Source organism: Coloeus monedula (genome assembly GCF_965178545.1).
Source record: "Coloeus monedula genome assembly, chromosome: 7".
NCBI classification, from domain to species: domain Eukaryota; kingdom Metazoa; phylum Chordata; class Aves; order Passeriformes; family Corvidae; genus Coloeus; species Coloeus monedula.
Genome location: NC_138787.1, coordinates 27,264,939 through 27,278,724, shown reverse-complemented (window position 1 = coordinate 27,278,724; position 13,786 = coordinate 27,264,939). Strand labels below are relative to the sequence as shown.

At 41.4% G+C, this 13,786-nt stretch overlaps 1 protein-coding gene across 1 annotated transcript in view; it reads left to right on the top strand.

Annotated features, from left to right (window-relative positions):
* CNTNAP5 (contactin associated protein family member 5) overlaps positions 1–13,786 on the top strand; it is a gene marked incomplete at both ends in the record, with an annotated part of 273,921 nt that overhangs the window by 114,561 nt on the left and 145,574 nt on the right. The window contains one exon of the mRNA XM_082285207.1: positions 9,014–9,161. Within this exon, the coding sequence (XP_082141333.1) occupies positions 9,014–9,161 (148 nt within the window). The remainder of the gene's footprint in view (positions 1–9,013; positions 9,162–13,786) is intronic.

Below are 13,786 nucleotides of genomic sequence, written 5' to 3'. Positions count from 1 at the left end.
AAAGTAATAGAACAGTTTTTATTGATGGTCTGATGTCATCTTGGACCTGCCAAGTGTGTCACGATGCCGTATGTCCTACCGTAACAACAGTAACAAGTATTATTTGTATGCCGGCAAAAATTACACCTCAGAGTCAGAATTTCAGGCCTCCTTCTTAGATCACTAACAGAAAGTTACTTTTTTTTTTGTGCTGTATTTTAGAGAACATCATGATCTTCAGAGCCTACTGCTGAGGATTGTTTGGTGTGGTTGGTGTAATGAAATGTGTGGTCGAAACGTAATGGGCAGACATGCATTTGGAAGACATTGCATGTCCGTCTGCCAAGATGCTGCAAAAGCTCATCTTACCCTATTGCAGGAGGAAGAGATGTGGTTTCTTTAAGTTGCTTTAGTGTCCTCAAGATTAATTTAATGTGGTTCAATGATGGACCTCAGTGTGAAAGTGGAATGACAAGACTCAAATGTGGGATGCTGCAAGCATTACAGTAATGGTTTTGTAGGAGGAAGATTTGTCAATTAAATTTAGCCCTCCTGTGGTAGAGACAAGACTGTGTAACTCACTAGGCCAAGACTATGGCTGATGTGCATGAGCATGGTTTCACTGCTCTGAAGGGTGAGATTGTGGCTTCATTGCCACCCACATGGAAGAGCAGTAATGGGTATTAATGTGAGGGCTGTACCAGGCTGGGAATTTCCCTGGTGATGTCCTTAACCCAGGCCCCAGGGAGGCAGCCGACTTTCCTAAGAGGAGGATCTGTCCAGAGTAGTGAACCCTCTGTTCTCCTCAGAAGGGAGTTGCCTACAACGATAACCTGTCTTTTCTTCCTTATGGAAGTTGCTATGGGGCTGGGGGAGGAGGGCATAACAAACAATATGTGTGTAGGCACCTGCATTTCAGTGCGTTATAGAACACTGGAGAAAATCAAGCCTACCTATTTTCCTCTTTCCACAGGGATCTGATCCAAATGAAAATGCTATCAAACTTTATAAGAGTGAAATATCCTAAAATAATGAAGCACGGTATTCATCTGAGGTCACTGTTGCATGGAATAACTAACACCTCTCTGGTGTCATCTTGCTGGATCCGTCTGGCAAATTACAGCCAGAGAGACACTGAGTGTACAGCACTAGCTATTTAAATGTACTTTGATGAAGCTAAACACAGGGAAGGTTCCCAGAGTTCCCCAGCAGTGCCAGACATAAACACATTCACTGCATTGTTAATCCCACTAATTTAATGTAAAGCATGAAGGTCTCTATGAGATTTATGCAGAACAGCTGAAATCTATGATTAGTGTTGGCAGCAGAAGAGCAGTTTCAGTCTGTTGGCTAGGGTTAATCTAGTCAAGGTACTAGAGAAATATTTATCCTTGTTGTGATTTAGGTTAAAATACTACCTTTATGTAGGATTGCCTTTAAGATAAAGTACAGGAGGCTGAACAGAAGCAGGAATTAGCTGCCGACTTTTAGCTTAGACTTGTAATTTACAGGTTTAATTTTGCTGCTTCTTGCTTCTATTATTCTTTATTTATGTAGCAGTGATAATATTAACAGCGATAACAGCTTCACCTCCAGGTGCTCCCAAGACAAAGCTGATTCTAAAATCTAAGGATAGGGATCCATTCTCCATCAATGGAATGCAATTATGCGAGATGCAACTTCACATATGTATGCAAAGAGTGTCTCAGTAGGGTAAGGAAATAACACTTGGTTCATTGCTGGGAAGAAGAAGGGCAACCTGCCCAGCTACAGATTGGATCAGGCACTTGGGCTACATCTGTATGAGGAAATGGAAGAAGACAGAGACCATTTTGCATCCTGAAGTCAAGTGATGTAGCTCATGTATTATCCATTTGGTAAATTTGTTTTTCTTCAAAAGAGATCACTTTACCCAAGATGCCTATTGGGAAAGGTCTCTGGTGGATACAGTGTCTCAGACTTTGCTAAGGTACAGTCTGGCAGACTCTGGAAAGAGATTGACACTAATTTGAACTGTTTAAAGATGAAACTGTCCATTTCAGTATAGAAAGGTGCTGCTGAACATAGCCAGAGAATAAATTAGAATTTTCTAGGGGTGAATCAGAATGGGGAAAAAAATGTGCAAAGGGTTAAGAAGTTCTCCAATATTTTGTTTCATTTTCTTTGGTATAAATAGAAATGTTTCACGGTCCTTAAGGGACCCAAGAAACCTCATGTTTCTAATGTCACCATCATTACACACGTTTTTTATTTTGATGCAGACCTATTTAGAGAATAATATTATATAGATCATCTTAATGGCTATTATTTAAAATTTTTTAAATGCTTTTGCTTGCAAAATATTTTGATGATGTAAAAATGATGGATTTTATTGAAAAATCTGTGATTAGTTCTACTAACTGTCAGCAGAAGGATAATAAGCAGCATCCTTAATATAAATGTAGTTTACTTTGGGCAGTCATCTATCTGATGTTAATGATGTTGTTAACAGCATTTGTTCCTGTATTTGGAAAGTAACTAACCAGACAGAAAGGTATGCACGCAGTGTAATGGGGTGGATTAGCAGCAAATAACCTTCTCACTTGAGCAGATCATTTAGGGAAGTGATGAATTAGTATGGACCCTGACACATTACTGCATCTCCTCTCCCCTGGACTGCCCTGCTTGTGCAGAAACTGCCAGTAGCTCAGAGGTGTCTAAATAATGCTCAGGAGCCCAGGCAGACGCTGCATTGCTGGAGCACAGCAGTCAGCCCCTCAGTAAGTAACAAGTGTAATGCAGTCCCAGTAGGACTCCTGCTTGATCACTGCAGCCAGTCATTTTAATCTTTGCTGTATAGGGAAGTTTAACTACCTCTTTGTAGATGATTTTTTTTTTTTTTTTTTCCCCATTAGGGCGTGGAGTGATGAGATGGAAAGCTGTCACTTGCTCAGATAATATGTTATGGGAGGATAATTTTGACAGGTGCCTCTTGTATTCTTTTCCCTCCTGCTCCTCCCTAATAGCAGCTCTGACAATGTGCCAGGGGATATTGTTTCAGAGGTTGTTGTCTGACAGTGTGCCAGGGGGTATTATTTCTGAGGTTCTTGTCAAGGATGGGTGTTTCACAGGGAAAAATGTAGCTGCTGTTGAGAAAGAAGAAACATAAGCAGAAAGGAGGCTTCTCTCTATGAAGGTAGGATAGGGTTTAGACTTCAAGCTGGAAGCTGAAGCATGAGTCTGGAAACAGGCAAATCAGCTCAGAAGGTGGTTAACCAGAAATAACTGGTTACCTTTTATCATGAAGACCATGGTGTATTTAAAGGAAAGAGACATAAAGTGGAAAGAGATGCTCAGAGGTTACTGATGTGCTAAGTGGACACAACCTGCCCTCCAGTTTTTGGTCCCTGGACCAAGCTGACAGCTGTTTCTTCTTGGGCTCAGGCTGAAACCTGCTTAAATTGGTGGAAAAAGCTCCCATTGACTCTCCTAAGCAGGCAAGTTCCTCCAAGTAAATGTACTTCATTTCTACAGATGGTTTGAAAGAATACTGAAAGAAAATTTAACTTGCCTCTTGAGAAAGAGAGGTGGGAAAACAGAATACTTAGGTTTGCTATCCATGTGCCAAATGTAGCTGTCCGGTATTGAAAACAGAGCTCTAAGCTTCAGCTCTTAAAGGACCTAAGCAGTCCTCCTTGTCATCCTTTCCTTCTCGCCATGGTCTGGCCCCCTCTAACAGCAAAATAATTTTTTAAGGCCACATGCTGAAAGAGTACAACTCCCAGGGGCCAGATCCTGCCATGAACTCCTGAGCTGGGCAGCTGCACTGAACTCACCCTCCAAACGAGGAGGAGCTTTTAGCAGCTCCCAGTCTGGGCACAGGGTGAGGGAGATGACAGCAAAGTCATTTCACTGTGTTTGTGACAAGGTATTAACAGTTCTGGCTTGATGTGTTAGGCAGGACTTTTTCCATTATATAAGCAAAGCAACATTTTTCACCGTTAGCATTCACAGGATGCAGAAATAGTAAAATGTGAAAAAACCCCAAACATTTAGACTTTGAAATTATATTTTAGTTTTTGTATGGTTTTGTTTTTTAGGGCTGAGCTGAGGTGAAAGGGGCGAGTTTCCAGAATTGCCTGAACTGACAGTTACTTTCGATTTGCAGCAGAAACTAAATGTATTTCTTAATTTTCATTGTTACAGAAAGTAACCACAAACCTGTCCAGGCCTAAGGTGCAGCTAGCAAGCACTGATGCAGTATAATTTTTCTGTGAAAAGAAACCCATTAAAATCAGAGGCTGCTGAGTTTCCATATGGTGTGTTTATGGCAGCATTGTGTCCTTGTCATGGTGGCCCTTGGTCTCTTTCCACACATATAAGCAGAGACATAGGACCCCTGCCATAACTTGGTTTTAGTCACTGGCTTCCTCAAAACCTGGATTTAATACCCACACCCAGTAGCCCCACTGAGTAGCATTCTGGGTAACACGAACTTCGGCACAACTGAAATCCCATTGCCTTTGGAGAAGATAAAAGTCAGAGTTTGTTTCAGCCTGAAAAATGTGAAAAGCTAGGCAATGCCTTCTCCTTCCTCTTTCAGATTTTCATGTTGTTTCTTCATTGAAAAGTCATGCTTTTTTTAAAGTGCATGTACACTCAAGTACTTGGGAGTCATTCACCAGGAAGTATGTTCTGTATCACGGCGCAAACTCCTAGCTCATGATCTTTCTCATCCAGCTAAGGAAGTTTAAAGGGGAGAATGACACAATTTTACTCATAAGTACTGCAGTTTTGGGATTTATGACAGGCTTAGCTGCTTTTTGTCTCCCTTTGGTTCCTTCACTAAGCTCTGGATAGCTTGAATTAAGTGCCCTCTTGTCCTTTTTCTTCAGGTGCTGGAGGCAGCACACTGTGATGTCACGGGTGAGATTTGAAGGTGGAGTGCTCTTTTCTGTGCTTTTATTTCTTTTAGTGAAGGTTGAAATGTTGTAAATTGCGAACATCTGTGTTGTATGCCCTCTGCACATTTATAATCTGATTATTTTTTCCCCTCAGTTCAGCTCATCAGAGTTACTTTGGCAGAAATGAGAGTTTTCAATGTCTTAAAATACCTCCCCTAGAAGGTAGTTAACCTCGGGTCTGCCTGGTCACCGTTCAGGGCTGAGGATTGTGGCAATGGTGCTGCTTGGATACTCATTTGGAACCCATCCCATTACCTGCCTTACAAAGTGGGAGAGCAGAATGTATTCAGCAGAGCCATTATGAGAACCACATTCTGCAGGTCTGTAAATAAGTTGCCATTTGGTGTGCAGAGGGTTCACGCCGGGGGGGAGGCTGAGATAAAGTCCTGCATTTGATCTTCTCTTTTGCATTTATTAGTCTTTCATGAGCAGACACTTGCACCCAGTTTCCACTCGTCTGTTGGGAGGTGGAGATCAGTCTAAGTTTGGCCAAAGGAGGATCTAAAGCTCATCAAATCTCACTGGTATGATCTGGCATAGGTCTGAATTAATGCATGAGGTAAAGAAACAAAGGTGTGTCTGCAGGGTTATCAAACAATTGTCATATTTCACCACAGTTGTGTGACATTTTCCTGAACTGCCCTTGAAAAGCTTTTGGGATCCCTCTGAATGGGAGAGTTGTAAAAATAGCCCATTTAGTTAAATCATTGTTTTTCCTGAGGGAGTCATCCATGCAAATTTCAGGCAACAGCAGCGGTTTTGAGATTTAAGCTTCTTTTCAAAATTTTCTTTTTCATTTAAACTGGAATTCCGTTTTGTCCTATTTCACTGCCTTCCATGAACTAGGTGAGCTGAGCATTGGAAGAGTGTTGTACATGCTTGTCTCACTGCCATTCTTCCCTACATGCTGACAGCTGCGGCCCAAGAGGCAGCACTGAGCCGGTCGGACCCTGCTCCAAACCACTGCAGCTGCTCTCCCCTCACCTTTTCATGCCAGTGGGACCTGCCTTTGCTGGCTCATAAAAAAAGCCTCATAAAATATTACTGTGTTGCTGTGGTCTGTGTCACAGCAGAGCACCGTGCAGCCAGGCACTGTGAAACAAGCTTGGTCTGAGGGGCAGCCCTGGCCAGCTGTTAACCTTGTGGCCGCTGGCACTGGGGAAAAGCTTTTGCCTTCAAGAAGCTGGTGGCAAAATTTGGCACTAATGGAGCTCTTTGATTTATAAGCCCCATAGAATGCCAGAGGCAGAATTTCCCAGGTAAATCATCAGTCTGTTGTGTTTACAGGGCTTGTTAAAAGACACAGATTGAAGTGTTGTGCTCCCTCCCAGAGCAACTGTGTTGCATGGGAAATGCAGGTGCTTTGTTTTCTGCACTTGTTTGTCATTTTGTTCCTGGGAATTAATCCTTATCAACAACAGGTTGTAATAGAGGCTGTTTCTCAAGAGGACTTCTGCCATTCTCACTGATAGGTTTACTGTTAATCAATAACTGAACCTCCAGGGCTGTGAAATCTGGTGCTGCATCCCAGTTTCATCTTCTTTAATGGATGGATTTTTTCTGTGTCAGCTGTGGATCTAAGTTTTCAAGTGACCGTCTGTGGCAATTGGTATTATTCAATCAATGGACAGGTGGTCCATAAAGCATCAAAAGGTGATTTGTATAGCAGTGGGAGTTGGAAAGGAAAATCAAAGCAACCCTGAAGGCACACACACAGTGACGCCCCGCTGGCAGCAGCAAGCAGGGATGTTCCAGCTGCACACGGAACCATCTCGTAGGCACAGATCAATGGGTACAGCAATGCCTGTGGATTTCCTTTCCCCAAAAGTGTCATTAGCTCTTTGCTTATTAGAGAAGCTTGAGAAAAAAGGTGCTGTAAGGGCTGTATAGTACTTCAGAACAGTTTATTTTTACCAATGTGGCTCTTTCAGTGTGGGAAGGATGTTTTTACACAGTTGCCCATCATGTTCGGAGTGAGCGGATCTGGGGCCTGGATGTGGATAATTCTGGCTCTTTCTTGAGGTGTAGCAGAGGGGTCTGTGGGTAGGCTGCTAGGTCACCTTGCAATGGGTGTGGTACAGCTGTGAATAATTTCTCTGGCAAAACCACCTCCTTGATGGCACAGGCAGTCCCTGAAGTATGCTGGACACCCCAGCTTGTTTCATAGTGTTAAGCTGTACTTTGTCTTTTGTCTCTTAATTTTCACCCTTACTTTCACTCTAGTCACTGCATTTTAAGCTTTTCTTCACATTTGGGAAGACTGGAAACTTTCTGTTGCCCCTCTGTTCTTTTTATTCTTTCTTTTTTATGTTATGAAAGGTGAGGCTTTTGCATAATCACAGGACTCCAGGAACATGAGCCTTTGGAGCAAACAAACAGAAAACTACACTTCTATCTATGCATCTTGTATACCCATGAGTGTCTTACTAAAAATGTGAGGACTGCCACAGCTATGACTGTGAGGCTTACTCTCTACTGACAGTTTCATTACTGAGAAGAACAAAATTTTTCTCTTGAAATATAAGGAAAAAATTACTGAAAGACTCTCTGCTGGAATTTGAACTTGGCTCCTATGTGGAAAGCAGTATGAGTAAGATCAGGACATCTAGAAGTACTGTTTGTTCCACTTCACAAGACATATCTGGAGGATAAAGCAGTAAACTTCTGTATTTGGTTAACTTTGAATTAACATCAACAAGAATCCCCATTAAAAAAAAAAATACATAATATAACTTAATTTGTGAGAGGTTAGTTAACTGTTGCTTTATACTTGTAGAAAACAAGATCTTGTGCTTGAAAAGTTAAGAACTAGAGATATAGGAAATGAGTTGAATATTGAGTTGATTAAAACAAGAATATACTGAATCTGAGGTTTTACGACATCCATAATAACATCTGGGAAAAAATTGGAATGCTTTCATTTGAGGAAAAAAATCTGTGTAGAAGTGAACCCCTAATCTCTTTAACACATCCTTCAACCACAGAAATGAATTGTAGGTCTACTTTAATGGGCTTATTCCAGTTTGTGCTCATAATTGCATTGTAGGTGAATGGTGCCAATTTTTTAACTGCAGAAGCATTTAAAACTGGTACAATTGTTTGTGATGAAATACTATACTTACAGGACCTCTTTTAAAAATATGGCTCTCCTATGAGATTATGTGCTTGTGTGTTCTCTCTTCGGTTTTCATGTTTTACAAAACTTTTAGCTTCAAATTTCAATCCTAGCTGAGTTACTCAAATGTTGTGAAGATTGCAGAAAGCCTGTGATATTCCTGGGCCAATATTACAGATAAGGGTGTAAAGATGAATTGAAAATGTTTCAGGCAGGAATACAGCCTTGATGTTTTTCTGAAGGTTTGTCTTTGAAATCCCTCGGTCATTCTTCATCCATGAGAGAATTTCCTCTTGTTAAGTTACAATTCTGACTAGGGCCATTAATTTTGGCTTGCTGTTGCAGGCAATTAATCAAATAGGTAAGAAAAGAAATTAAATTATTACTGTTTGCATGCTTTAACTCTCTCGAGTGCAAACACGTCAAAATGCTGATTCTCCTGTGTACTGACTCAGGCTTTTATCTCTTCCTGTTTCTTGCTTGAGTTTTCTGTTGGGTATCTAGAAATACATGGTCCTGTTCTTCTTCCCAGGCTTTGGAGAACTTCAGTGGCCTTTGTCTATCCTTTCCTACTTCCATAAATGCACCAAAGGCTAAATCGAGCCCCATCCTTCACTGTGCTGATGGGACTCTGACTATTTTAGGGGTTGATGGAGTATTATTGTGCACAGGAATGGCCTGGGTTGGGAGAAACTGTGCAGCATCTTCTGTATCATCCCCATCTACAACCTGCTTTTGTAACTCTGTGTATACATCCCCCCACTCTGCTGAAGTGCTCTGTGTGCTGCTGTCTCCCTCGTTTCCCTTCATAAGAGATGCAGCACTTAGAAGAAAACTTGACAATCAATTTAAATAATTTTTAGTAGTTTTTGAGATTGAGAATTGTGAAGAGGCGTGGCAGTTCACAGCCTTTGTTCAGAGTGCTGCATTCACCTCTTGTTGCTTAATGTCTCAGCAAGGCTCTTTGTCCTTCCAGGTTTTCACAGGGAACAGCAATGCTGACAGTGTGGTTCACCACAAGCTGCTGCACTCCATGAAAGCTCGATTCTTGCGCTTCATCCCTCTCAAGTGGAACGTTGGTGGGCGGATAGGACTGAGAGTTGAGGTCTTCGGCTGCTCTTACAGTAAGTGGCTGCATCTTAACCCACATTTTGTCAAAGAGGTTTTAATTGGTGCTGGCAGTGCTGTGGAAAGAGTAAAAGTTTTATGAGTTAAAATATAATGTGAAATACATTGCCATTGTTTATTTTTTTCATTACTTTCAGTAGTTTTTCCTGCCTTTCTGCTCAGGGATGTGCTGCCCATCTCGCTCAGCTGGTGAAGCCTCCTCAGAGCTGAGCCCACCACAGAGCAATTTGCTGCTTCTGGGAGTGCCAGGCAGTCAGATGCTGCAAAACCTCCTGCCCACTGGAGGCCACAAAGCTAATTGGGATCTTTATAGGTCTATATTTGCCTAAACAGTTAATTTCTGGGTTTAAGGCAAGTTACCTAGTTGTGAAGTGCTGTGAATTTTGCAGCTGTGGTTATATTTGAGGCTGATGACTTTATAGCTTCAGAGTGCCGAGAACCTGTCTGCTGATTTAGCTGCTTTTACATGAGTGCTTTCTTTGGCCACTCTTAACACGTGATGGTCTTTGAAGATACAGTCTGTAGTGTTTTGGGCTTTGGAGCAGCCTATAAATGTTGCTGGCTTGGGGTGTTTTGGTGACAAATCCTGGTGTAGTGCTGCAGATGTATGACCTATGACCACGGCAGACTGTGAATGTGAGGCAAAAGGACCGATGCTGCTCACTGCAGAAAACAGAAGTCCACTCATGAGGAAATACAAGTCCAATATTTGTTTCTCAGGTGACTTTGTGTTCATTTTTGTGACTTGAGATGCAGCTGGAAACGAGAGATTTTTGTTGCGGAGAGTTCAGGGGATTAACAGCATTTTACCAGTAAATTTGGCGTGGTGTGGCACAAGTCACCATCGTGTGACACCACCATACTGGTACATCTCCCCATTTAGCTTAGGTCCTTATCTGTTCCTCCCAAGCACAGATAAGGGGTTGTAACAGAATAAGCATAAAAACTGTTCAGGACAGTACTTAAATTTATCTAAGCTAAATGAAAGAGAGATGTTTATTAAACTATTTGATTCACGTGTTCCCACTGAACAGAGACACAGGACTCTTTGGGGCCTTGTCACTGCACATGGATCTTGGGACTGCTTCACATGGTTTCACAGGAAGATTCTTATGGTCTTGATGTAGGTCTATCACATCTGTTCAGCTTCTTTTAGGTGCTGTTCCTCCATCTGTACAGACATTGTGCACTGACCTGTAACAGCCTGGTCTGGATGCACAGCCTTTAGGGCAAGAGACTTTTTCCAGGTGTATCAGTGAACATGTAAACTGAAACTTGAAATTCAAAATCAACTGCCCTTGGTGACATAACTCTGAAACAACCAGCTAATCTGTTTTCAAGAGCTTTCTTCTGTTAATGATGCCCAAACCTCTGCAGTTAAGAGTATAGTCCAAACAGATGTGTAACAAAAAGAACTTGAACTTTGGGAAGATTGAAACTTTTGTGGCTGATTTTTCTTTTTCTGGTGCTAGTCCATGTGATGTACTACATGAGCACTGTTTTCATGTCAGACTGTGTGTGGGAAATGAGACAACTCTTAAAAAGATTAATTTATTGAAAACAGAAAAAATGGAAAAATTACAGAAATCAGAAAAATATAAAAATTTGGGATCCTATGGCTCGGTAGATGGTATGCCCCAGGAGCGCAGGGATTTGAGATCTTCTGGCTGAGACAGCACTAGACCTCAGGTAGAGAAAAAAACTTGCAGTGCTGGGTTGACTTAAAAAAATTACTAAAAGCCCCTTAAAAGGGGTAAGGCTTTTAATGCCCAGCACCGATGTCTCCCACAGCTAGTCTGGAGAGAGCAAGAGGGGAAGAGAGAAGAGAAAAAGAAGAGAGAAAGAAGAGAGGACCCGCCTCTCGGCTTCGTCGTTTTTATAGTTTTTGCTCCGCCCCAATCCGCCCACAGCCCGCCCCTTCGGTTCAAGGCGATTGGTGCTTTCCCTTTGATGGATCATCTCTGTCCACCAATGGCTCATCGTTGTCAAGGGGGGTGGTATCAGTTAGAGATAAGGGAAAACAATACCTTCATTAAAATTCAGGTATTCAGGTTGCCATGGAACTTGCCTGCAGAGTAATGGCTCTGTAGCTAGAAATAGCTGCTGGCTATTAAGACTGGGTGGGGGGGGGGTTGGCCTTGGAATCAAAATGCAAGTGAAACACCTACAAAAGTATTAAAATACATCCAACACACCTCAGAACACTTGTAAAAGTATACAGTAAACACAGGAAAGGTAACTCTTATGGTGTACCAGTGGTTTGTAGCTTGAAAAGGGGCAAGTTTGTGATTTTTAACTGGGAAAATTTTAACTGGGAAGGGTGCAACTCTATTAATAAATTTTAAACAAATAGGAACACTGATAATGGAACTGGATTTTTGTACCTGGGCTGATGGGTTAATTGTAACATTCAATTTAAAAATAATTAACTCAAACTTAATATGCAAAGACCAAGCACAAATAGGGATTTCATGTATGACACTGTGGTTGTATTTTCTATGACACAAAGAAGGTTTCAGAGTCACTTGCAGGCTGAGTTGCCTCTATCATCTATGTCTTCATCTTTTTCCGGTACCCTGCAGTTACAGGAAATAAAAGTGCTTGTGCGGAATTAAGGAACGAGATTAAAGTGAGCCAGAAAAGAAATAAAGGGATTCATAAAACTTTTACAGGGTGTTGAAATATTCATTCCATTTATATAAATGTGCCATTCACATTTCTCTCTGGCAAATTGCACATGCCAAGCAATACCTGTCTACAAGTTGTGCTTATATAGTTTCACCGTCCTGGCTACTCCTAACCCAGACAAACCAGCACTGTACAAAAGGTGTTTGCTCATTTATAAAATGTCATCTTTAGTGTTATACTGACAGAGTATCTGCTGCAGATCCTGAGCTGGTGTACACCTACATAACTGCATTTTGTAAAGTTGATAGCACACAGACTCATCCACCATGTTCAGTTGTAGCACAAGAAATATATTAATAATCTGGAAATTTTTTTTAAAAAAATTACAAAGGTTGAGTTTCTAGACACAGGCTGTTGAATAAGCCAGGAAGGAAACTGAAGTAGAAAAAGAACAAGTATACTGTATATGCACCATCTTCTTGCAAGTGTCTATATGTATATGAAAGAAGAGATGTGATTCTGGGAGTAGAAACAGCATCAGCTGATACAAATCCATCTGTAAGAGCCACCTATGGCTTCCCTGCTGTGTTTTTAGGTGAATGTGCCAGTCTTGTGGCAGCAGAAGGCTCTGTTATCTCATTTCTGGAGTATGACTGTCCTATGCAGCATTCTCTGCTCAAGAGGCACCAGGAACACAATCCTGTGCTAGCTTTTGCAAGTGCAGCTTTCAGTGATGACTCTTTAGTAGGGGGCATGTGGAAGGCATCAGGTCTTGTCACCTGCCAGGTGACACTCTGCCAGGACACAGCAACAAAACACACCAGGAAACCCTGCTGTGTGCATTGGATGCCAAAGTGGGTAACAGCCTGTGGTGGTACTGTGCCGCTGAACGGCACTTGCTGTTCTTTATGGCTTCTGCTAGAAATAATTTGCTATGAGTTTGTTCCTCAAATCTCCTAGTCAAACAAAAGCTTTCTTCTTCTGTCTTTTTTGTCTTTCTTCCCTTTTTTTTTTCACCCTCTCTTTGGCTGCCGGTTGACATTGTTTCTTTGGAAAAATAAAAACTTGTTCTGAACAGTAACGCTATTTCAGATTATGAGTGTGCCTGATCCTATCCCATACAGATCTAAGTTCCTATGAATAAAGGACTCCAAGGCCATCATATGAGATGGAATTCACAGATAGCCTGCTAATTGTTTACTTTCTTCAGAAAGTATGTATTTAAATGAAAATTAATTACATTTATTTGAAATTCCTGTAAAGATCTCACGTGGTATCCTCAAAATAGGTACTGAAATAGGAAGGAGATGATGATCTGAAAACGTACATTAATGTTTCTTGTTCAGAAAAGGATTGACGGTGAGTTCTGTGGAAAGTTCCATGCAGAAATGTGTATAAGCTCTTGCTGTCCCTTTGCAGCAGTGGCTCCAGCAGTGTATTTGTAGCAGATAAGCAGAGGTGCAGCAGAGGACAAGCTCAGACAAATGGCAAACCAATTGCTTTTGACGCTGGAGGTGGCAAGGGGCGACAAGTGTATCTTTATATTTGGGAAAAGTCTTGTTAGCTTAGCACAAGAAAAAAAAATTGCTGACACAATTGCTTTTATGGGATAAGATTTATGGCTGCATTGAAGATGCTGATCATATTCTATAACTGGTTAACAGCCCAAAGTGCATCAGCAGAATTGGGTGTATGTGCAGTTAACAGGCTGGGATACCACAGGAGAAACAATGATACGGTGTGAGACAGGGTGTCTTCTGAGAGTTCTGAGAGCAGAATTCTTCATTTGCAGTTCAGGACTCTGAGTTCTCATATTTTGCTTCAGGAAATATGATCTGATACTGTGCTTTATTATTAAATGACATTTTTACTGGATGCTTTTTTTTCTGTCTTTTTTTTTTTTTCTCTCCCCACCTTCCTTCATCCTCTTCTTCATCTTCCTATGAGATAGAAAAGAACTCATTGCAGAGAACTGCTTAATATCTGATGGTCA